Consider the following 23,888-nt stretch of genomic DNA (forward strand, 5'->3'; position numbering starts at 1 on the left):
ATGTAGCTTAGCAAATGAACCCATAAAATATTAAAGAAATCAGAGGAATCTTACTGGCAAGCTTCTTTGGGCCACTTTCAAATATATCAGATGGGTTTGATCCAGAGACTGGAAAACTGAATGACGATAGACTGCCACATTCTTCACTGACCTAAAAAAAGCAAAATCCAGAAACTTATTTTCCGGTGACTGTGATCTCCAGTGCAAGGAGGCTTTTGGGCACCGGCAAGAGAAACAACATCGGTCTCGTTTGAAATACAGCTTTTTAAAAAAAGGTTGACAGAAATAATTCCTGAGTAAAGCATTTTGCCGAAACTTGTACAAGTCGATACTGCTACCATTTAACATCTTGGACTTTCAGAATATTTTCAGGAGGAAACAACTTGACAAAGCTAAGTAAAAATCAAAAAATATTAAGTAAACATGTTTTACTGACGGTTATAATAATTAGGAGGCGAGTGTGCACTAGTAAAAATAAAAAAATAAAAAAATTAGTTAGTAGCATTGAACACATTTTATTGCCAAATTCTTTAATACAAAAATACTTGGGTAGTAAATGAAGGTAGGGGGGTGAGTTAATGATTAAAGTAAATGAAGGTAGGGGGTTGAGTTAATGATTAAAGAATTTAAGTGCTAACAGGCAACATGGAGAGTGCCTGAATAGTAAGATATGAAACCACCACCTTTCCTCATAACAATTAAGTAGCTACAAACTGAAGAAAATATATGAATACGGCAATAACTTTGGATTAAGAAGCTATACATATACACCAGGTGAATTTTTGGTCTAGTTCTATTGATTAAAACCTGGGAGAGTGATCTTTAATTTAGATGATAGTGTCATATAGTAGGAGATCCCCTTAGGTGCACAAATGCGGTGCACACCTAATCTTTAAAGGCCCAAGGTGGTAGCTAGAGACAAGAGAGATACCAAAGACAAGGTAAGTTTCTGCCAGTCGCAAGAATCCAAGGGCCCAACATGCGAAGGAGGCAACTAGTAAAGGTTAAGTAAGCTACAGTGTGCGTTCACCAGCTGCTGGCGTAGGCCTCGGGGGCTTGCCCTCGAGGATTCGTGAACTGCACAACACTAAAGGCTCACAGACCCCATTATCCATTGCACTTCAGATGACAATCCACCCTTCTCTAACAAATCTGAAGGACTATAAGCCCCCTAAGCTCATTCCCTGCACTCAAATTTGAGAACCTGAACACATCCCCCACCACCAAACCTACTGCCTCTCTCATGAGGCAAGAGTCCTTGACCAATAAGTTTCCAGGGAGGAATGACAGGGAATGTCCCCGGTCCCATGCTCCAGGAAACCCTCCCATGCCATGCCGCTACAAAGAGAAGGCATAGTGAAGAAACAAAGAATTTGGGAGAAAAAAAACCTCCCCTATGTGAGATGGTAGGAACCCTGAAAGGTCCCTTGTCCCAACCCATCCAACAAGGACAGTGCCAAAGACCACAAAAGGACAGATAACATCCCATAAAAGAGGTCCTGCTGGCTGGAATAGACTCAAAGAGAATTCAAAACGGCGTCTGTCCCTATCACCATGCTGGCCTCAGCAGAGAGAGAGGAGACTATAGCGCTTGATGCAACTTTCAACTCAGGAACTGCTGGCCTGCCAACTGCGGGAGGAGTTGGTGGCTCTCCTAGATGTCTTCCCCATTGAATCCTCAGTCCGAATGTGAGTAGGGTAGTAGGAGCCAATCACGCTGCTTAAACACCAATTCTGGCAGCTACCACACTGGAAGTTCCACTTAGACAATTAGACCATGTATGCAGGCCTTCTAGTGCTACAGAAATCCCTCCCCAATAGGAAATGGAATGCTGCCAGAAAATACCTCACACCCTGTGATCCAATGAAACACGGGAATAGGGAACTAAGTACAAAGTGTGGGAAAAATGTCTTCAAAGAACCCTGGTGCTATACCCCACACCCTGATTCCAGCCATTTCTGTCAGCCCCTTACCCTTTCCTGCCTGCTGCTTTTTCTGTGCACAGTGCATTTTTCTTCCCTTTTCACTGTTTTATGTATTTTATGGATGCTTAATTTTGTAACCCACCTAGGATTTTAGATACTAAAATAATTTCAATAAATAAGTAACTCTATCCAGGAGCAGGTAGTCCAGAAAAGAAAGAGATTGAGAGAGAATGAGCATAAACAACAGAAGGATGAAGGGATCTACAAGAGGAAATCTTCCCAGGAAAACCTCACTCAAAGGAACATTCCTGAGCTAAACACTACCCCTCAAGCTCAGCCAGGCCCTACAGGAAACATGAGAGCCAACTAAGAGGCTAAGTCAACCAGGTACCAAGTCCCTGGGAATTTAGCCAGTAGGGCTCATTCAACTAGTCACGAGAACTTGGGAGCCTGATCCAAGAAGGCTCAACCAGGGTGAACAGAAATACATTGCTGCCCTAGGAGTCAGCACATACTCTACCAGGAGAGACTGAAAAGCTGAAGCCTGGGAGCCAAAATCCTTCTGTATCAGTCCAGAACTACCATCTGCTGGAAACAGAGAACACTGGCTTTTATTTGCACCACACCATCCTATATTTATTTATACATATTTATATATCACCTTCAGATAACATCACCCAAAACCGTGAACAGCATAATAAATACAATCTAAATTTCAGTATAACAAAGTAAAATCCATAACAACAACATAAAAATAACATGGACCAAATTTCTCTTGTTTTAATAAGATTGCTGCCAGTACCACAGTATCCTCTCCCCATATCTCCCTCCTCAACTATCACTGTTTCACTATTACATATCCTCCTGAATCTGCCAGGTCTTTAATTTTACCTAAATAGCAATATATCCCTTTCCGATTTCAACTTTACAGGTGATAATGTCACAGAAAAAGCTGTGCCCTCTGTCTCCATCTGCTAGTAGGCAGTGTAAACCCATGGAAACAGACTTGTGTAGCACGATGATAAGTGTAGTTTTCCTATGCAAATACATTTCCCCGTAAGGATCACATCACTCAAGCATCTCCATTAGTTGACAGTTCCATATTGTATCAAATACAAAATTCTTACCATAATCCACAACTTACTTTACAATCCCTCATCAATTTGGCTCTGCACAATATTAGGACTTTATAAACCAACACGCCAACTACACTCAATGGACAAATGCATTCTTGAGATCCCAACAATAAAAACAGCAAAGCTTGACCTAACTCGCAAACAAGCTTTTTCAGTTGCCGGCCCGACTCTCTGGAACTCTTTGCCTAAAGACATTTGCCTAATATCTTTATTTATTTAGGAAGGTTTATATACTGATGTTTGGTGTTGACCTTCACAATGGTTTACAGTTTCTTTGTAAAAGCAAAAATACAATCATAATAATACTCTTATTCTACTTACAAAATTAAAACATTCAATAAAAATATAAAAGTATAACTTAATAAGAAGCAGTATAATTACCCCATTAATTTAACACTAAGATTAATTAATGATCAATAACGTAAAAATAAAAAACAAATCATAAACATAAAACAATAAGTAAGGATCATAAACATAAAATAAATCAATAAAAATAATCACTGTCTGGCAACTGTTCCGAATGCCTGTTCAAAAAGCCATGTTTTCAGTGTTTTTTTGAAGGGTTTCAAATCTTTCTGGAGTCTTAGCTCAACAGGTAAGGTGTTCCATAACTTTGGCCAGCTATTGAAAGAGCTCTTTCGCTGACTGATGTGAGTATAGCTAATGCAACAGAGGGAATTGATAATAAATCTTTGTTGGCTGAATGTAAGTTTCGTTTTGGTGTATGAATGCGTATGGCTGCGTTCATCCAATCAACATGTTTGGCATAAATGGCTTTGTGTATTAAACAGAGTTTTGTATTTAACTCTATATTCCACTGGTAACCAGTGGAGTGCAATCAAAACGGGAGTTATATGATCTTTTTTGTTTGTTCCTGTAAGAATTCTGGAGCAGAGTTCTGAAGTATTTGAAGGGGTCTAATCGATGTTTGTGGAAGTCCAAGATATAAAGATTTGCAGTAATCAATATTTGTAAATATTAGAGCCTGCAGAACTGTTCTGAATTCATTCTGATTTAGAAGGGGTTTTAAGCGTCTAAGTATTAACAGTTTGTAATATCCTTCTTGTATTTTAATGGAAATATGTTTTTTTAGACTGAATTCCGGGTCAAGCAATATTCCTAAATCTCTTATGTTAAAAGAGAGGCCTTTCACCTCTATCTGATAACGGAATGAATACCAGCTTCAAACAATTATAAGAAAGAGATTTATTTGATAATAGAGGAAAGTAATAGAGGAAGGCGGAAAGTTCCTCTATGGAGCAGAAGGTGATACAGAGAAAAATGATACAAGCAAAGGTGTACACAGTCTGTTCAGAATCTGCTCAGTGTTCTAACGAGTGTGCTCAGCTTATAAGGGTTATGGGTTTTGCTGAATACCAGACATCTGCATAATACACACCCATTACCTTTAATAGCCAATCAATATATATTTTAGCATGTGTACATTTGTGTGCTCTTACTATAGGCCACAAGCCTCTTCTTATCAGTAAAATAAACAAAATTAATTCCATCCTTCCAGGAATGATGTCATCCGTGCTGGATGATTCTCTGGTAAGTTCAGTGATCATAGTGCTTCATAGTGCTATAGCTACATGTGTGCATGATATATGCAGTTCACTATTCTACACTTACCTTATTACCTAATGTAAGTGTTACATTTTCAAACCTAAGGGATTTACATTGATCTGTAGGTGACAACTTACGTTCAAGTAACATAATTTCCATTTTTTTCTACATTTAAACTAAGCTTCATTTGGGTTATTAATTGCCTTATGATGTTTAGGTACATACTGGTAATTTTGAGTGTTTTGTCTATTGAGTCGTTTATTGGGATGATGAGCTGAATGACATCTGCATATATGTAGTAATTAAGCTGTAAACCAGATAATAAGTGCCAAAGTGGCAACATGTAGACATTAAACAATGTGGCGGAAAGTGATGAACCTTGTGGAACTCCGGTTTCTAATGGAAAAATTTCGGAATAAGTGTTATTGATGTAAACCTGATACGAACGGTTACTAAGATAGGAGGAGAACCATTCCAGAGTTTTATCCTTAAGGCCAATTTCGAAAAGTCTCATAATGAGGATACTGTGATCTACAGTATCGAACGCTGCTGACAAATCAAGAAGCACTAATAGATAACGTTGCCCGTATTCAAAACCTTTTAATACAGTATCTGAAAGAGAGAGTAAAAGCGTTTCAGTACTAAATTGCATTGGGTGTAATACGTCGTTATTTTCAATATGATCCATGAATTGTTTAAGTATCACCTTCTCAGTGAGCTTGGCAATAAATGAAAGGTTGGAAATTGGTCGAAAATTGTTTAACACTGTTGGATCAAGAGACTTTTTTTTCAGAACTGGTTTAATAACAGCTTGTTTTAATTGATCTGGAAGCATACCTTCAACTAGAGATGTATTAATTATATCTACTAAAAAAGGGGCAATTGAGGTAGAGATTTGTTTTAGAGCTGTGATGGGAATTGAATCATTCGGATGCTGCACGGGGTTTAAATTATTGATTAAGGTTAACACTTCATTTACAGATACTTCATCAACGCTAGACCAAGCTATGTCTTTAGATATTAATTTGATCTCTTGGCATAAGAACATAAGAAATTGCCATGATGGGTCAGACCAAGGGTCCATCAAGCCCAGCATCCTGTTTCCAACAGAGGCCAAACCAGACCACAAGAACCTGGCAACTACCCAATCACTAAGAAGAACCCATGCTACCGATGCAATTAATAGCAGTGGCTATTCCCTAAGGGCCGGATTTTAAAAGGGTTAAGCGCATAAGGTACGCGCGTAACTCTTTTAAACCCCCCCTGCGCGCCCCGCCGAGCCTATTTTGCATAGGCTCGGCGGGGCGCGCAAGCCCCGGGATGCGCATAAGTCCCGGGGCTTGCAAAAAGGGGCGGTCAGGGGTGTGACCAGGGGGCGTGGTTTTGTATCGGGGGCATGTTCGGGGGCGTGTGGGTGGTCCGGGGGCGTGGCCTGTGTCGGGGCCTACCGTGCCGGCGTGTGTAAGTTACTACTGCCCGGAGGCAGTAGTAACTTTTAAGATAAAGGTAGAGGGGGTCAGATAGGGCCGGGGGGGGGGGGGGGGGGGGTGGGTGGGTGGGTTAGGTTGGGGAAGGTGCGGGGGGTGGAAAGAAAGTTCCCTCCGAGGCCGCTCCGATTTCAGAGCGGCCTCGGAGGGAACGGGCAGCGCGCGCAAGTTGCACAAATGTGCACCCCCTTGCGTGCACCGACCCCGGATTTTATAAGCTACGCGCGTATCTTATAAAATCCAGCGTACTTTTGTTCGCGCCTGATGCGCGAACAAAAGTACGCACGCGCGCTCTCTTTTAAAATGTACCCCTCTATACTCAATAAGTTACCAACATATACAAAAACCACAGGGCCTGATTTTAGAAACCATGTACTTTACTCAAGCAAGTGGGCTTTAGAAAATTGCTACATGATATGCCACTGAATTATCCATAGGATTTACTCGAGTAATGGTTTTGAAAATTGCTACGATAGTAGGTTACACATTTACGTGCATAACTTCTTTGAAAATTACCCCCTCTGTGTTTTATGAGTAACAAGTCAAACTTTAAATCTCATGCTATGTTTTTCTTACTGCTGCATCTTTCAAGGGCTGTTACACCTATGGCACCTCTTGCCAGGTGAAGTGATATCTTTTAGTCAGTGAACTTGTTGTTTTTATTTTTGGATTTGTAAACTGGTGGGATTTCTGAACAGTAGTAAAACAGACTTATACATGCTCAATTTTATTTTCATTGCACAAGCATAGTATGCCTTTTGTTCTTCTAGTTAGAAAATCATGCTGTGAGCAGAATGAAATCATTTGGCTGTTCAGAGAATGTTTCCCCTTAGCAGGAGACAGATGTGGTGCCTCAATCTATGGAACAATTCTAGAACCTGGATTAACTAAAATGACATTCTGACTCCTGTAGCATACTGTGTAAGAAAACAAGATAAAATATATCTTATGTTACACTTTGCTGTGACATGCAAAAATGATCACACAAGCAGTTTTGTGCATTTTTCTAAGCATTGTTGTTATGGGTGGGCAAAGTACCCTTAATACATTGGTCATTATAAATTACTTCTCAATTGTTCAGTTGCAGAAATTCCAGTTTTTTTTCCACATCCTTTCTACTAACCTGGCTATTCTGAGATGTCCTCCTCTGAGAATGAAATGGACCTGCTTTTATTCTTCCAACGTCTAGTTTCACTGTACCTAATGAACACTAAAGAACAGATCATGTTTTATACAGATCTTCTCATTTTTAAGGCATACCACTCTAGATTAATGCACACTTAAAATATCATACTTTTCATTAAGTATTATATTAATAAATATCAATCATACTTTTTTCAAAGGTGCTTTCATTACTTTAAGCTACATTTTCTACCATGAATGGGCAATTTCCCACATAGCTGCAAAGTATATAGTTATTCTTGTCCCCGCAGAACTTATAGCTAATTTTCATAAGGAAACCACTTGGGTGCACTATTGAAAGTAGCTTACAAAATATGTGCATATACACCACACATATATTTTTCACTTGCTATTTCTGTGGGCAGCAGAACGAGGATAATCATCTAAAGTTTTGAAAATCTAATGTATGCATGTTTTTTTTCTCTCCTGGCCTAAACACTCCCTCAATAAGAGAATCTTTTAATGCAAAAAATATTTTTATTAATGTAACAAAAATATAAAAACACAACCCTCACTAAACAATGTTAAAACTAACTAATCAACATCCCCTCACTTCATTCAACGTTCGTATGAATGAAGTGAGGGGATGTTGATTAGTTAGTTTTAACATTGTTTAGTGAGGGTTGTGTTTTTATATTTTTGTTACATTAATAAAAATATTTTTTGCATGAGTATATTGTAGTTAAAAAAGATTCTCTTATTGTGTAGATTATTATCTGAAGAAGAGAGAATTATTGAAAATATATCCCTATGTTTCTTGCTACACACTCCCTCACCAGGAAACCTATTTAAACCAGCTAAAACTATGTGCACTGTGAAAGTAAGTGCATGCTTTTAGCCGCTCTGGGTGTGATTATTTTCAATCAGGGAAATCTATCCAAATAAATACCTATTTGGGTAAATCTCTTGAAAAGTAAAGTTGCTTACCTGAAACAGGTGTTCTCCATAGACAACAATATAAAACAGCTACATAAGCGGGTGACATCCTCCAGCTGCACCAGTACAGACCTGCTCTCTCAAGGCTCAGAAAGATAAACCTATCTGAGCATGCGTGAGAGTTTCTTGGCACTAGCCCTATGCTAGTCTCCTCGGTCATTTCACTAGCTAAACGTCAACTCCTTGGGGGAAAACAGCTACACAATCCTGGTAGGATTGTGTAGCTGTTTTCTACAGAGAATACCTGTTTTAAGTAAGCCACTTCACTTTCTCTGTGGGAAGATGAAAAATCAGTCACACCAGTGGGGATTCCCAAGCTGAGGGTTGCAAGAAAAAACAAAATTATCAATATAGCTTTCTTTTTTCATTTTGTAACCTGGTGAAAAAGTGATGAGAGAGTTAAAGTTACTACTGGAATAAATGTTTAGTGTAGCTTTGTCAAAGGCACTATCTGTTAGAGACTTGTTCTAGAGTCTTTTGTTTAACGAATGTGTGACTGGAGGACCAGGCAGTCAACTTTACAAATGTCCTGTACTGAAACAGAATGTTGAAATACTACTGCAGTTGCTGGAGTCTGATGCATTTTTACCTGGTCAGGGAGATCTAAGCTTTTTTTCCCTATAACAAAAGATAATACAGTTCAACAGACAAAGGGTTTATTTACTCACCGGATGGACTTGTATTACATAACATTGTATTACATAACGTGATGTTTTCTACTTCCAGCGGGAAGTGATCTATATAACATCAGCTTGACAAATTTTAAGTGAATAGAATTGGAAGGCTCAGCATTTATAGAATAGTAAGATGGTTGGAATTGGCAAATGAGTTTTGTAAAAGAAGATAAAGGGGTAGATTTTAAAAAGTGCGCCCACGCGTACTTTTGTTCCGCACCAGGCGCAACATTTGTGCACCTTGCGCACGCTGCCTGTTCCCTCCGAGGCCGCTCCGAAATCGGAGCGGCCTCGGCGGGAACTCCCCCCCAGCCCTATCTACACGCCCCCCTACCTTTGTCGACAAAGTTACGCCTGCTCGAGGCAGGCGTAATTTACGCTCGCGGGCTGGCTGCCCATGCGCCAGGTTCCGGTCTGGAGGCTGGTCCGGAGGCTGCGGCCATGCCCCCGGAACACCCCCGGGCCGGAACACGCCCGCGGCCACGCCCTGGATGACATGCCACGCACCCCGACACGCACCCCCAAGAAAGCCCCGGGGCTTGCGCATGCCGCCGAGCCTATGCAAAATAGGCTTGGCGCGCGCAGGGGGGGTTTTAAAGGGTTATGTGCATAACTTATGCGCGTAACTCTTTTAAAATCTACCCCAAAGATTCTATGTAAGGAAGAAGTGTCGTATTGAATATCTCCCGGAAGAAGCCTGTTTAATGGAGGGCGAAACAAAGAATTCTTTGTCGGATGACATGATAGAAGAGTCTTCATAGGAGAATACTGTAGAGGAATGACACTGCAGTATGGCCTTCATAGGAGAACGTAGCATAAAACGTCATTGACAGAAGAGTGGCTATAGAACATTGGAGAAGAGTTGGGGATTATATTACAGAAGAATTTTTAGAAGTACATGGGAGTAATATATGTAGTGAGGATACTGTTTACAAATCGAGTTAAACCAATTCTTGGTATGTTTATTCATAATATGGTCCATGTTTACATATCCAAAAAAAGAGCAAATAAGATCCGCACACACTAACAAAATACGAAAAAGGAATCCACAATATTGGTATCTCATAATACCACTCCCCCAAAAATGTTTGTAATATTATTTTTATAATTAATTTTTTATTTAAAGTATTATTGTAGAAAGAACCGCAAATGACTGAGTAGTCCGGATGGCCTTTTAAGGATATAAGGCACGTCATCAGGCTTGCTGATGTGGTTCTTTCTACAATAATACTATGAATAAAAAATTAATTATAAAAATAATATAACAAAAATTTTTTGGGAGTGGTATTATGAGATATCAATATTGTGGATTCCTTTTTCGTATTTTGCCATGTTTACATATTTGTTTATTTATTTAGAATTTTTCTATACAGACATTCTTGAACAAAATATCAAATCATGTCGGTTTCCATATAACAGAACAGTCGCGGCTATGGCGTTACATAGAACATTTGAGCAATTGAACATTTGGGCAATGAACACAGAACAAGTCAACAATAACAAGCAACAGTAAAATAATTCGTCAGTGAATAACATAATAAATAGAGCCACAGAATAACATAATATAAGGAGCCACCGCAACTGGGGCGGCTGAGGGTGTCACCTACAATAATAAGTTTAAAGAGTGGGACTGCATCATAAATAGGGCGTGGCGGGGGCTTTAAGGCTTGGGGTAGCAATGAGGATTTGGTTGGAGGAAAGAGGGAAGGGGGGAAGGGGGGGAAGGAAGTGAGGTATTGAGTCATGAACGGAGGACTATGTTAAGGAAGTAATGAATGATCAAGTATCTCTTTAGAGTCCTGATATGTCTTAAGTCCGGAGGTTCCCTGGTGGCCTGTTAAGTCTTTTGACCAGTGTCCGAGTAATGTTGAGATTCTGGGAATGCTTGTCTGAAGAGCCATGTTTTGAGGTGTTTCTTAAAAATTTGGAGAGAGGGTTCTTGGCGAAGCTCGGGTGGTAGCGAGTTCCAAAGGCTGGGTCCGGCAGTGGAGATAGCGCGTTTTCTTAGGGTGGTTTTGGTCGGAGGTGCGTAAAGGGATCCTTTATAGGCGTTTCTGATAGGTCTGGCCGATGTTTGAGTGCGGAGTTGAGAGCTTAGTTTGAGGTGGGCGATGCCGTAAATGTCCTTGTGAATCATCATTAGTGTTTTGAAGGTGATTCTGTATTTTATGGGAAGCCAGTGCAGACCGTGGAGTATGGGTGTGATGTGTGCTCTTTTGTTTGAATTGGTGAGTAACCTAGCTGCAGCATTCTGGACCATCTGTAAAGGTTTGGTGGTTATTGCAGGGAGGCCTAGGAGAAGAGAATTGCAGTAGTCTAACTTTGTAAGGATGATGGACTGGGCTACTAGCCGGAAGTCACTGAAATGTAGAAGGGGTTTCAGGTTTTTGAGGACTTGTAGTTTGAAGAAACATTCCTTGGTTGTGTTGTGGACGAACGATTTTAAGTTGAATACGTTGTCGAGCCGAACCCCAAGGTCTCTAACGGAGGAGGTGTGGTTGATGACTGTATTTGCGAATTGGGATGTGCTTTGTGAATTGAGGAGATTGTGTTTTTTATCTGGAGAGATGATGAGGATTTTGGTCTTATTTGAATTAAGGATGAGGTGCAGGCTGGAGAGCAGGTTAGTGATGGATTGTAAACAGCAATTCCAGTGTGCCCAGGTGTTTTGCAGGGATTTGGTGATTGGAAGAAGAATTTGAACGTCATCAGCAAAAATGTAGTATGTTAGTTTAAGGTTGGAGAGTAGATGGCAGAGAGGTAGTAGATAAATGTTGAAGAGCGTAGGGGAGAGGGATGAACCTTGTGGGACTCCCCGGTTTGATTTGATTGGGAGAGATTCTTTGTTATTAATTCTGACCTTATAGAACCTATCCTCTAGAAACGATTTGAACCAATTATGTGCCTCTCCTAGAATGCCGATATCTGCTAAGCGTTCCAATAGTATGGAGTGATTGACCGTATCAAAGGCAGCGGATAAGTCTAGCAGTGCGAGAAGGTAGGGTTGTTTTTTTTCCAGGTTGAGAAGGATGGTGTCAGATAGAGATGAAAGTAGGGCTTCAGTGTTTTGAGATTTTCTGAATCCGAACTGGAAGGGAGAGAGTATGTTATTCTCCTCGAGATAATCAGATAGTTGTTTATTTACGAATCTTTCTTGAGATCAGGGGAAGATTGGCTATTGGAAGGTAGTTGGCAATGGCTATTTTTAATTGATCTAGGACCTTGCCTTGTGTTAGAGAGCAGTTGATGATGTCTGCTATCGATTGAGAAATTGTGTTAGGAATGGAGAGTAGAAGATTGGAGGGTATGGCATCCAACGGGTGAGAAGAAGGTTTTAGCTTTTTGAGGATGGTAGCGATCTCCTTTGCGGATGGGGTCTCAAAGGATGTGAGGCTAATGCTCCTAGTATGTGGAGCGGTGCTGGATGGAAGAGTTGTTGGTTGAGATGCGGAGAAAGGCTTGAGGAGATTGGATATCTTTTTGTCGAAGTAGATAGCAAGTTCATTGGCTTTACTGGAAGCTTGCTCGTCAGGGATGATAGGTGGTGAGAGTTTTGTAAGAGATGATACAATTGAAAATAAAGCTTTAGGGTCGAATGAGAAGTTATGGATTTTTTTTGGCAAAGAAGTCTTTTTTCGCTTTGAGAATGGCAATCCTGTATGCATTGAGGTGGGCTTTGTAGATTAAAAGTGCGTCGGTAGATGGGGTCTTGCCCCATTTTAGCTCTTTGTTACGGAGTTTTTGCTTGATGCTTTTAAGATCCGGGCTGTACCACGGATTTCTGTTGGCTTGTGGTTGCTTTAAGGTTTTAGTGACGGTTGGGCAGGATTGGTTGGCAACCTCGCTGGTTATCTAGATCCATGAGTTGATGGCTGCGGGTGCGTCAGAGAGATCGAGTCGCTCCAGCTCTTTTGAGAGCAGATTGCTGAGAAGATCTGTGGAGCAAGGTTTCCTATATTGTAGTGTGGTTGTGGGGGGAACTGGTCTCGGGTGGTCAATAATTCGGAGTTCGGCGGAGATAATATGGTGATCTGACCATGGAATTGGGACACAAGAAGGTACGGCCGCGGATGATAGACCGTCATTGAGGAAAATCAGATCTAAGGTATGTCCCGCTTTATGCTTGGGGCCATTAACAATCTGGCTGAAACCCATGTGGCTCAGAGCTGTAAGTAAGATGTCACAGTTATGGGATAGTGGAAGAGTGTCCACATGGATGTTAAAATCTCCTAATAGAATTGCTGGTTTGTCCTTCTTGAGATGTTTAGTTGTGAATTCGATAAGTGGGGATGGATCGGAGTCTAAGGTTCCTGGGGGTGAGTAGACCAGCACAATTTGTAAATGGTCCGAGTTGAAAAGGGCTATTTCTAGGTTGCTGATTCTGGTGGATAATTGATGTGAGAATCCAAGTCCTTTTTTAGCAGTAGGCCTCCTCCCCTTTTTTTGTTTCTAGGGATTGAGTGGATATCATAGAGTTGGTTGGGGAGGTGGTTTAGTAGTACCGAGTCTGAGGGTTTCAACCACGATTCGGTAATGGCGGAGAGGTCCGGGTTGTTGTCAATCAGGTGGTCATTGAGGAGATGAATTTTTTTTGTGATAGATTGGGCGTTGAATAAGGTTAGGGTGAAAAGAGTGAGCCCGAGGGTTTGGGAGATAGGTGATGTCATGATTGGGAGCAGTCTTTGATGACGTATACCTAGAATCCTGGGTTTGCTGGTCTTGAGTTTAGGAGTGTAAGGAATTGTGGGTATGGGGAGTGGGTACATCTTGAAGGGGTAGATAGAGACCCTTCTATTTATTAGGAGTTGCTAGAGGAGATTCGAGGGGGATGTTGCGAGAGTGTGTCTTTTTCTAAGGTGGTGTTTAAGGGTCAGGGGAAATTGGGAATCTCACCTTAGGCCGAGGTTGAGCTGTGCTATTGGCAGCAGGCGGTTTGTAGTACGTTTCAGTAGGTGGCCGGGGTGTATCACGTGGATGCCGGGATCAGTCTTATGGAGAAAATTGTTGCGGGGTAACAGTCAGATCAGGTGGTTTAATTCCCAAGGAATTTACTGGGTCCGGCGAGATGGGAGCGTGGCGGCTTTCCTCAGGGGCTGCACGAAGGGGCACTCAAAGGGGCGGGCCCCTTTGTCGCACTCCTTCGTGCGCGCGACGCCCGGCGCCAGAGAGCGGAAAGGATGTAAAGGCCGGCTGGGGCGGCTTCTGGTAGGCTGTCCTGGCTGGTGGGCGGGACTCGGCAGGCCGACGGCGGCGATGTGTTCCGGTCGGCGGGCGGGGTTAGAGCCTCGCGGTCGGCGCCTGGGATGCTGTGGGTAAGGGTGGTACTGAGGCCTTACCCCGGCGGGTCCTGGGCGCCGAAAGCGCAGGCCTGGCTTCGCACTCCTTCCACAGAAGATGGCCAGCGCTGGAGAGCGGAGAGGATTTAAAGGCCGGCTGGGGCAGCTTCTGGTAGGCTGTCCTGGCTGGTGGGCAGGACTCGGCAGGCCGACGGTGGTGATGTGTTCCGGTCGGCGGGCGGGGTTAGAGCCTCGCGGTCGGCGCCTGGGATGCTGTGGGTAAGGGTGGTACTGAGGCCTTACCCCGGCGGGTCCTGGGCGCCGAAAGCGCAGGCCTGGCTTCACACTCCTTCCACAGAATACATATGTTAGATACTTTGTATTTCTCAGATTTTGTATTTTTAATGAAGAATGAATGTGTGATGGTATGTGAGAGTTAGATAGTTTTTATTGTATAGTTAGGTTTGTTATAAATGTTGTAAAGTGTTTGCTATAACAATATTAAAAATTTGAATGGTATTATTTAATCAATTGTTTTCTCATTGAGTAGATGGAATATTGTTATTAGGAGAAAATATAGATTGTACCTTCAGTGTCATTAGAACCGTGTATAGGCAGCATATAAATTCTTGTAAATAAATAAAAGAGCAACTATGGCACATAAGTGCACTCTAACAGATTTGTACTGTAAACCTGAGTGTGACAGATGAAGAAAGTATTGTAAAAGCATGGAGGTTAGTAGTGGAAGGGATTTACACTTGTGAGAAAATCTTTTCCATTTAAAACTGTAGGAATGTCATTTAAAACTGTAGGAATGTCTAGTAAATGGTTTTCTTGTAGCTAACAACACTTTTATATCTAAGGGAAGAGATTTGCCATCTAAAGCTTGGTGCTCAACATCCTTGCTTTCAGTGCTAGACAGTGAAGGTTGGCGTGAAGAAACCAGTTGTATTGGGTTAGGAGATCCAGAAAGATTGCAAATGGAACTGGTCAATAGTTTTTGAAGCCAAGAAAACCAAGCTTGGTGGAACCAGAAAGGATCATTTCTCCCCTTCCCCCCTCGTGACGTAACTTGAGAATTGTTTTGGCAGGTGAACTGGGGGAAAACTCATATAGCAGACCTTGGGAGTAAGAGACAGTGAAGGTGTCCAATGTCATGGCATTTGGATCCGGTTTCCTGGAACTATAATTTGGAAGTTTGTGGTTGGAGTTGCAAAAAAAAAGATCTATTTGTGGTGTCCTCCACTGTTTGCAAAATGTTTAGTAAGATGTTCTGGTGCAGATACCACTTGTGAGGTTGGACATAACTACTCAGGGAGTCTGCTAGTGTATTAAGATGTCCTGGTAGATACATGCCATAGAGATGAATGTTTTTCTCTGTTCCCCATGTCCATATCCCTTGTGATTTGACACATTATGAAGGATGCTGTTCCTGTTTGTTTATGCAGTAAATGGCTTTAACATTATCTACTTGAATCTGAACAATCATTCCCCTTATGATTTGAAAACTGTGAGTGCTTTGAAAACAGCTTTTAATTTCAGAAGATTTATATGACGTTTCTATTCTTGTTCAGTTCATAATCCTTGAGAACAGGTGCTGTTCAGATGTGCGCACCTCAGGCTTGATTGGATACTTCTATCGTGGTAGTCGTCTGAATTTGAGGAGTATGAAATAAATGTCCCTGTAGGAGACTGGGTGAGGGAATCCACCATTTGAGGCAATGCAATATAGAACACTTAAAAAATATTCTGTATAATAGAGTTGAGAGTGTTGATTCCAAAGTTGTTGTTGCTTAGCTATTCTCTTACGTAATCTTACTGTTGCTGCAATGTGGCCTAAGATCTCCATCAGAGCCATTGCCATACAATTTAGCATCTATGGCTAAGTGAAAAAGTGCTCCCTCACCCTGTACACAATAGGGATGTGCATCGATTTTTATGACAAATTAAAATATCGTACGATATTTTATAATTCAACATGTATCGGGGTCCCTGAAAATGATCGGAAACCCCATGAACTTTCGTGTGGTTTTCTTATCGTTTGGGGGGGGGGGGGGGGGAAGGGCACACAGAAAAAAAACAAACCCCAAACCCACCCCAACCCTTCACATCTAATTATTTACAATCCCCCACCCTCCTGACCCCCCCAAAACTTGCCCAAAGTCCCTGGTGGTCCAGCAGGGGTCCCAGGAGTGATCTCCCGCTCTCGGGCCGTCAGCTGCCACAAATCAAAATGGCTCCGATGGCCCTTTGCTCTTACCATGTGACAGGGGCTATCGGTGCCATTGGCCGGCCCCTGTCACATGGTAGGAGCAATGGATGGCTCGCGCCATTTTTTTTTTTAAGATGGAGGGTGGGGGATTGTAAATAATTAGATCTGAAGGGTTGGGGTGGGTTTGGGGGTTTTTTGGGTAAATAATTGTAAATTATTAAATGTGAAGGATCGGGGTGCGCGCTAACGGGTTTGTGTTAGCGCGCACCCCGCTAACACAAACGATTCTATACGAAAAAAAAAAAATGCCGATCCGCAGGAATACGAACTTTTCCTGCGGGCACATGAAACCAAAAGCGGAAACGATCGGGCACAAGATGCACATCTCTAGTACTCAACACCTCGAATGGGAGACTCAGTTAAATATTTTTGAATGTAAAGCATAACACCATTATTTTTTTATGATATAGCAAATGTTGCTTACCTGATGTAACAGGTGTTCTCACAGGACAGCAGGATGTTAGTCCTCACAAATGGGTGACATCGAGGATGGAGCCCACCACGGAAAACTTCTGTCAAAGTTTAAACAGAACTTTGACTGGCCCCTACTGGGCATGCCCAGCAAGGCACTGACCCTGCAGCCAGCAGGGGTCTCCCTTCAGTCTGATTTTCAAAGCTACAGGCAGTGCCTAAAAAGTAAAAACAAAACAAACCCAACACCGCGGGGTGGCGGGCGGGTTTCGTGAGGACTAACATCCTGCTGTCCTGTGAGAACACCTGTTACATCAGGTAAGCAACATTTGCTTTCTCACAGGACAAGCAGGATGGTTGTCCTCACAAATGGGTGAGTACCGAGCTGAGGATGTCCTGACTTGCACCAAATGCACCCAATGACGTGCAACAGGCACAACAACTGGGGTGGAATTTGGTAAAGGGCATCCGCACCCTACCGGGAAGGTGGAAGGGTGTTGGTACATCACGTTGGAAAAAGGTTACGCAAGACAGATTGGCCGAAGATGGAGTCCTGTCTTCCAGCTTTGTCCAAACAATAGTGGGCTGCAAAGGTATGGAGAGAACTCCAGGTTGCAGCTTTGCAGATGTCAGGAAGCGGCACCGATCGAAGGTGTGCCACTGACGTCGCCATGGCCCTCACAGAGTGTGCTTTCACACGGTCTTGAAAAGGAATGCCAGCTTGCTGATAGCAAAAAGAAATGCAGTCCGCCAACCAGGAGGAAAGAGCCTGCTTACCCACAGGATGTCCTAACTTGTTAGGATGGAAAGAGACAAATAATTGAGTGCTCTTCCTGTGAGCAACTGTACGGTCTAGATAAAAAGCTAGAGCTCGTTTGCAGTCTAGGGTATGCAGAGTCTGTTCCCCGGAGTTGGAGTGGGGCCTGGGAAAAAAGATAGGTAGTATGATGGATTGATTAATATGAAACTCAGAAACTACCTTAGGTAAAAATTTAGGGTGAGTGCGGAGTACCGCCCGGTCCTGCAGGAGCTTAGTGTAAGGCGGATAGGTAACTAGGGCCTGTAATTCACTAACCCTGCGAGCTGAAGTAACAGCCAAAAGGAATAACACTTTCCAAGTGAGATATTTCAAGTCACAGGAGTGCAGAGGTTCGAAAGGAGGTTTCATTAGACGACCAAGAAAAGAACCAGGTTAAGGTCCCAAGATGGGGCCGGAGGACGTAAGGGTGGCTTCAGATGGAGCAAGCCTTTAAGAAAACGTGTTACCAGGGGTTGTACTGAAATAGGGACACCCTGTACACCTTTATGGAAGGCGGCTACCGCACTGACATGCATCCTAATGGAAGAGGTCTTTAGACCGGATTCTGATAGGTGCCATAAATAGTCCAAGAACTTAGAGATTGGACAGGAAAGGGGATCAAGGGACTGAGAAGTGCACCATGATGTGTACCTTTTCCATTTATATGAATAGGATCTTCTGGTAGAGGGCTTTCGTGAAGCTATCAGGACACGAGAAACCGAATCCGAAAGGTTAAAAGGCTGAAGGACTAACCTTTCAACATCCATGCCGTCAGGGACAAGGCTTGGAGGTTGGGATGGAGGAGGCATCCGTCGTTTTGAGTGAGCAGATGCGGATCCGTTCCCAGAGGGATGTGCCTGCGGATGGAGAGATCCTGGAGTATGGGAAACCACACTTGGCGTGGCCAGTGGGGTGCTATCAGGATCATGGTTCCTCCGTCCTGGTGTAGCTTCACGAGAGTCCTTGACAGAAGAGGAAGTGGAGGGAATGCATAAAGCAGACCTGTCGTCCACTTGAGGGAGAAGGCATCTCTCGGCTGAAAGTGTTGGCTCCGAATGAGAGAGCAGTAATCGTCCACTTTGTGGTTCTGAGGGGACGCAAAGAGGTCTATGCGGGGAAAACCCCACTTGTGAAACAGAGAGGTCACTACCAGAGGATCGAGTGACCACTCGTGTGGCTTGAAGACACGGCTCAGCTGGTCTGCCAATACATTGTCTACTCCCGGCAGGTAAGTGGCCCTGAGGTACATAGAGTGGGAGAGGGCTTCCGCCCAGATCTGCGCAGCTTCCTGACACAGAAGGAAGGAGCCTGTGCCTCCCTGCTTGTTTATGTACCACATGGCCACTTGGTTGTCCGTCTGGATTAAGATTATCTGATGGAATAGATGATCTTTGAAAGTTCGGAGTGCATAGCGGATTGCGCGAAGTTCCAGGAAATTTATCTGGTGTTCGGCTTCCTCTTTGGACCATAACCCTTGGGTTTGTAATTCGTCCACATGGGCTCCCCAACCGATGTGAGAAGCGTCGGTGGTTAGGATTACTTGCGGATCCGGTGGAAGAAAAGGTAAGCCCTGAAGGAGGTTGACCTGAGTTGTCCACCAGGTTAAGGATAGGCGCAGGGCCTGTGTGACTGTGACTATGGAGGACAGAGGCTGAAAAGCTTGAATCCATTGGTGTCGTAGAGTCCATTGTGTTACTCTCATGGCTAGTCGGGTCATGGGAGTGACTTGAACCGAGGATGCCATGTGTCCTAGGAGAATGAGGAACTGGCGAGCCGTGGCAGTGTTTTGAGACTGGAGCTGGCGAGCCAGGGATATTAGGGTATGGACCCTCTGAAGAGGAAGGTAAGCCTTTGCCTGCAAGGTGTCCAAGTCTGCTCCAATGAAGGATAAGGTTTGAGACGGGACTAAGCAAGATTTCTCATAATTGACAAGAAACCCTAAGGAAAGGAGTGTTTGAATTGTCAATTTTAGGGAGGATTGAGCTATGTGTTGGGAGGAGGCCCTGATTAGCCAATCGTCCAGGTAGGGGTAGACGTGGACACCTTCCTTCCTTAGGAATGCTGCTACCACTACGAGACATTTGGTAAAGACTCGTGGGGCAGAAGCCAGACCGAAAGGTAGGACACGGTATTGATAATGGTCGTGGCCTACAAGAAACCGCAGATATTTGCGATGGGATTGTGTGATCGCAATGTGGGTATAAGCGTCCTTGAGGTCGAGAGAGCACAGCCAATCCCCCTTTTGCAACAGAGGGAGCAAGGCGCCCAGGGTTACCATCTTGAACTTTTCTTTTTGCAGATACTTGTTGAGGGCCCGAAGGTCCAGAATTGGACGTAGCCCTCCTGATTTCTTTGGTATTAGGAAGTATCTGGAATAGAATCCTTTCCCTTGTTGACAAGGAGGGACGGGTTCTATAGCATTTGATTGTAGAAGAAGGGATACTTCTTGATGTAATTGAGTCAAATGGCTGGTTAGACTCCATGCCTGAAGGGGCGGGGAGTCTGGCGGAAGTGTTATGAAGTTGAGGTGGTAACCCTGTGCGATAATTGCTAGCACCCACTGATCTGAGGTGATCTGTTTCCAACGGTGTAAGAAGTGGAACAGTTGACCTCCCACAGGGATGTGTGGAAGAGGGAGATGGCATGTGCTCAATACAGGGAAGTCAAAGGCCCGCCGTAGGCCCAGGAGGTGGGGCTACAGTAGGTCTTTGCTTTCTTGGCTGACGAGGCTGAGGCCTGTTAGAGGACCGTGCAGGACGAGCCCTAGTTGACGGAGGGTAGTAGCGACATGGTCGAAAGAATGACTTCTTAGAGTCCTTCTTTTGCGGTTGCTTGGAGGTCACCTCAGGTGGGACAGATGAGAGTTGTTTCAACGTCTCATGGTGGTCTTTTAACTCCGCCACAATCTGTTGAATTTGCTCTCCAAACAAATTGTCGCCTAAGCAGGGCAAATCAGCAAGACGATCTTGGACTTCTGGGCGAAGGTTGGATGACTTTAACCAAGCCCAACGTCTGGCTGAGATGGCTGTGGCTGAAACCTTCGTGGAAGCATCGAATATGTCATAGGCAGTCCTAATCTCGTGCTTCCCAGCCTCAAATCCCTTGTGAAGAAGGGCTTGAAGCTGTGGTTGGTATTGGTCCGGCAATGTGTCAGCATAGTCTTGCATCTGCTTAAAGATGGCTCTGTTGTATTGAGTCATGTAAAGTTGATATGAAGCTATGCGTGAAATCAACGTAGCTCCATGATACACTTTCCGTCCTACACTATCCAGGAACTTGTTGTCCCTGGTAGGTGGGGTAGAAGAGTGCGGCTTAAGACGCTTGGCCTTCTTCTGCGCGGACTCAACCACAACAGAGCGATGATCCAGTTGAGGCTTTTGGAAACCTGGTGCTGACTGGACAAGGTATGTGGAGTCAGCTTTCTTGTTAACTGGTGACACCGATGAAGGAGATTCCCAGTTTTTCTTGAGCAGATCCAAAAACATCTGGTGTATAGGGATGGAAGCGATGATTTTTGGAGCATCCAGAAATTGAAGTAGTTCCATCATCTGGTGTCTATCATCAGCTTCAGATTGTAGTTGAAAAGGTACAACTTCTGACATTTCTTTCACAAAATTAATGAAAGATAGATCCTCAGGAGGAGATCTTTTTCTACTCTCTGTAGGAGATGGTGGCGAAGGCAGATCTGTGTCAGAAGAGGTATCATCATCATCACCCCAGGTATCGTAGGGATCATGTGTGGCTTGTAGCCCTGATGGACCTGGCTGAGGCTCTGAAGGCATCGATGGAAACCGAGGTGGAATCGGTGCAGTAGGTGGAACCAGAAATGGCATCGATGGCTTCGGTGCTGCCGATGGAATCGGTGCCTGGCGCGGAATCGATGGAGCCGAAGGATAAATCGGTGGAGATATACCAGAAGGTACCGATGGAACTACCCCGGAAGGGGGAATTCGAAACGGTGTTTCTCCTGCCGATGAGAAACCAGTCGGAGACGGTGGTGTTGTCGATGGCACTGGAATCACCGATGGAAGGGCCGTCACGAGTGCCTCCATGCGGCTCAGTAGCGGTGCTAGCGCTTGTATCAACGGCTCGGTGGTCGGTTCCCTCCTCGGTGGCGAAGCCGGTGCCGGTGCCGGTGGCGGCACTGGAACCGGTGCCGGAGACGGTGCCGATGGAGGTTGTAATTTCTTCATCGCTTTCTCGATGGCCTCCTGGACCAGCCGGTCCAGTTCTGCCCGGAGACCAGGGGTAACCATACCCGGCTCGACGGGAGAGGGAGGCTGAGGCAGGGCCGGAGGGACCACCGTAACCGGTGGGATCACGGCCCCCACACCCCGAGAGGGTGAGGGTTTCCTCGATGCCGGCGAACGAGACGTGGAGGGCATCCGGTCTGTTCGCGGCTTCTTTGTCGGTGGCTCGGCTTGAGCAGAGGTCGATGGCTGTGGATCCTCGACAGGCCGAGACTTATGCCGTCGATGGCGGTGCTTTTCTTTCCGATCCCCTCGCCCATCCGGGGAAGGGACGGGAGTCGACGGCCGAGAAGCGATCGATGGCGGACGGTCACCGGAGGGTTGACGATGATGGTACAACTTCGACGGTGCCGGTTCCGATGACGTCGATGCTATCGATGGCGTTGGGGTTGGTGCATGGAAGAGGAGCCCCATCTTCTCCATCCTGGTTTTGCGACCCTTGGGTGTCATTAAGGCACATTTGGTGCAAGTCAGGACATCATGCCCACTACCCAAACACATTACACAAACCCTGTGGGGGTCTGTGATGGACATAGTCCGGGTACAATCCGGACAACGACGGAACCCCGTTGCCATGGCTGAAAGCCAAAATTTAGGCTGGGGATCGGTAAGTGCCCACAGGCCTCAAGGGCCAAAATCGACGGCAGTCGATGGAAGAAGGCAAAAAACTTACCGGGTTCCGTAAGATGACTAAAAAATTTGTCGAAGGGAGACCCCTGAGGGGCAAATTTTCTTAGGAAATTAATTCCCAAATTCCTGTCAGGAACGTGGTTAGAGAGCTCCTTTCACCGCGTGGCAACTGCTGCGCGGAAAAAAGAAGACTGAAGGGAGACCCCTGCTGGCTGCAGGGTCAGTGCCTTGCTGGGCATGCCCAGTAGGGGCCAGTCAAAGTTCTGTTTAAACTTTGACAGAAGTTTTCCGTGGTGGGCTCCATCCTCGATGTCACCCATTTGTGAGGACAACCATCCTGCTTGTCCTGTGAGAAATAAGTAGACACAAGTGTGACCCTTCAGTCTTAACTGTATGAGTCTGGAAGAGGGATTCTGCTTTGAAGGGCAGGGAAGACACCAGTCAAAGCTTGCTGCATATTTAAAGATCATGCCCTGGAGGGTTGGGTGGGCAGGAAATATGGGATTCACCAAGGGCTTAATGCCCTTTAGTAAATTCCATGTTCACGGGAGCTCTTTAGTAAATAAGGTCCTAAAAATGTAACACCACCTTTTCCGTTCACTACATACAATGTGTCACTGTTATCATCTCTGCCTTTCCATTACCTTTAATAAAGCAGCCACAGCCTCCTGGGTGGCATTTCGAACATCTTCTCCATTCACAGTTAGTATCTGGTCTCCTTGCATTAATCTTCCATCGGTATCTGCTATCCCTCCTTTTACAATATCTGACACAAATACCCCAGTATCGTTCCTGCAAACACACAGTTTGATAATTTTATATAACCTGCTTTTTCAGTCTCTGAAATAATATGATTTTCATTTTACTTTTCTATTTGTTCTTTCCAAGTAGTTTCTGAGAATTATAGCAGTTTGGTTTCAAAGGCTATTTGTTGTAACAATGCAACAGTTTTACGGTGCTCTGTTCACCGTAAGCTCTCACATTAAATCAAAAGATTTCTCTGTGACCAAGTTGTGTGCACTGGATATCAGGCTTCAAAAAATTCAAATGCAGATCAATCTATTAACATCAAACAACCAAAAACTAAAATATTTATTTACAGTGACATGTCAATTCTTAAAACCAGGATTTTCATCATTTTGAATTTTTTAAAAACTTGGCAAATGTTTGGCTTTTCTGTTTCTTTGGCCCAGTGCAAATACATACATTTTATAGCCCTGCCTTTTGTTTTCTTATGATTGGCATTCTGGGTTCTTTTATTCTATGTCAGATTATTATAAGCAAAGAAAATGGTTGTCAAATTATGATCTTCCTCAGTTCTTTGTACTGTAACACTTCTATGG

General features: G+C 44.0%; 1 protein-coding gene across 5 annotated transcripts in view; it reads right to left on the minus strand.

The window, feature by feature from the left end:
- MPDZ (multiple PDZ domain crumbs cell polarity complex component) overlaps nucleotides 1-23,888 on the minus strand; it is a 662,189-nt gene that overhangs the window by 62,283 nt on the left and 576,018 nt on the right. For all 5 annotated transcript variants that reach the window (XM_029605550.1, XM_029605570.1, XM_029605559.1 and 2 more), the window contains 3 exons: nucleotides 23,190-23,337; nucleotides 7,239-7,325; nucleotides 55-151 (listed from right to left, as the gene is read on the minus strand). In XM_029605550.1, the coding sequence (XP_029461410.1) occupies nucleotides 55-151; nucleotides 7,239-7,325; nucleotides 23,190-23,337 (332 nt within the window). The remainder of the gene's footprint in view (nucleotides 1-54; nucleotides 152-7,238; nucleotides 7,326-23,189; nucleotides 23,338-23,888) is intronic.

Source organism: Rhinatrema bivittatum, chromosome 1 (genome assembly GCF_901001135.1).
Source record: "Rhinatrema bivittatum chromosome 1, aRhiBiv1.1, whole genome shotgun sequence".
Taxonomy (NCBI): Eukaryota; Metazoa; Chordata; class Amphibia; order Gymnophiona; family Rhinatrematidae; genus Rhinatrema; species Rhinatrema bivittatum.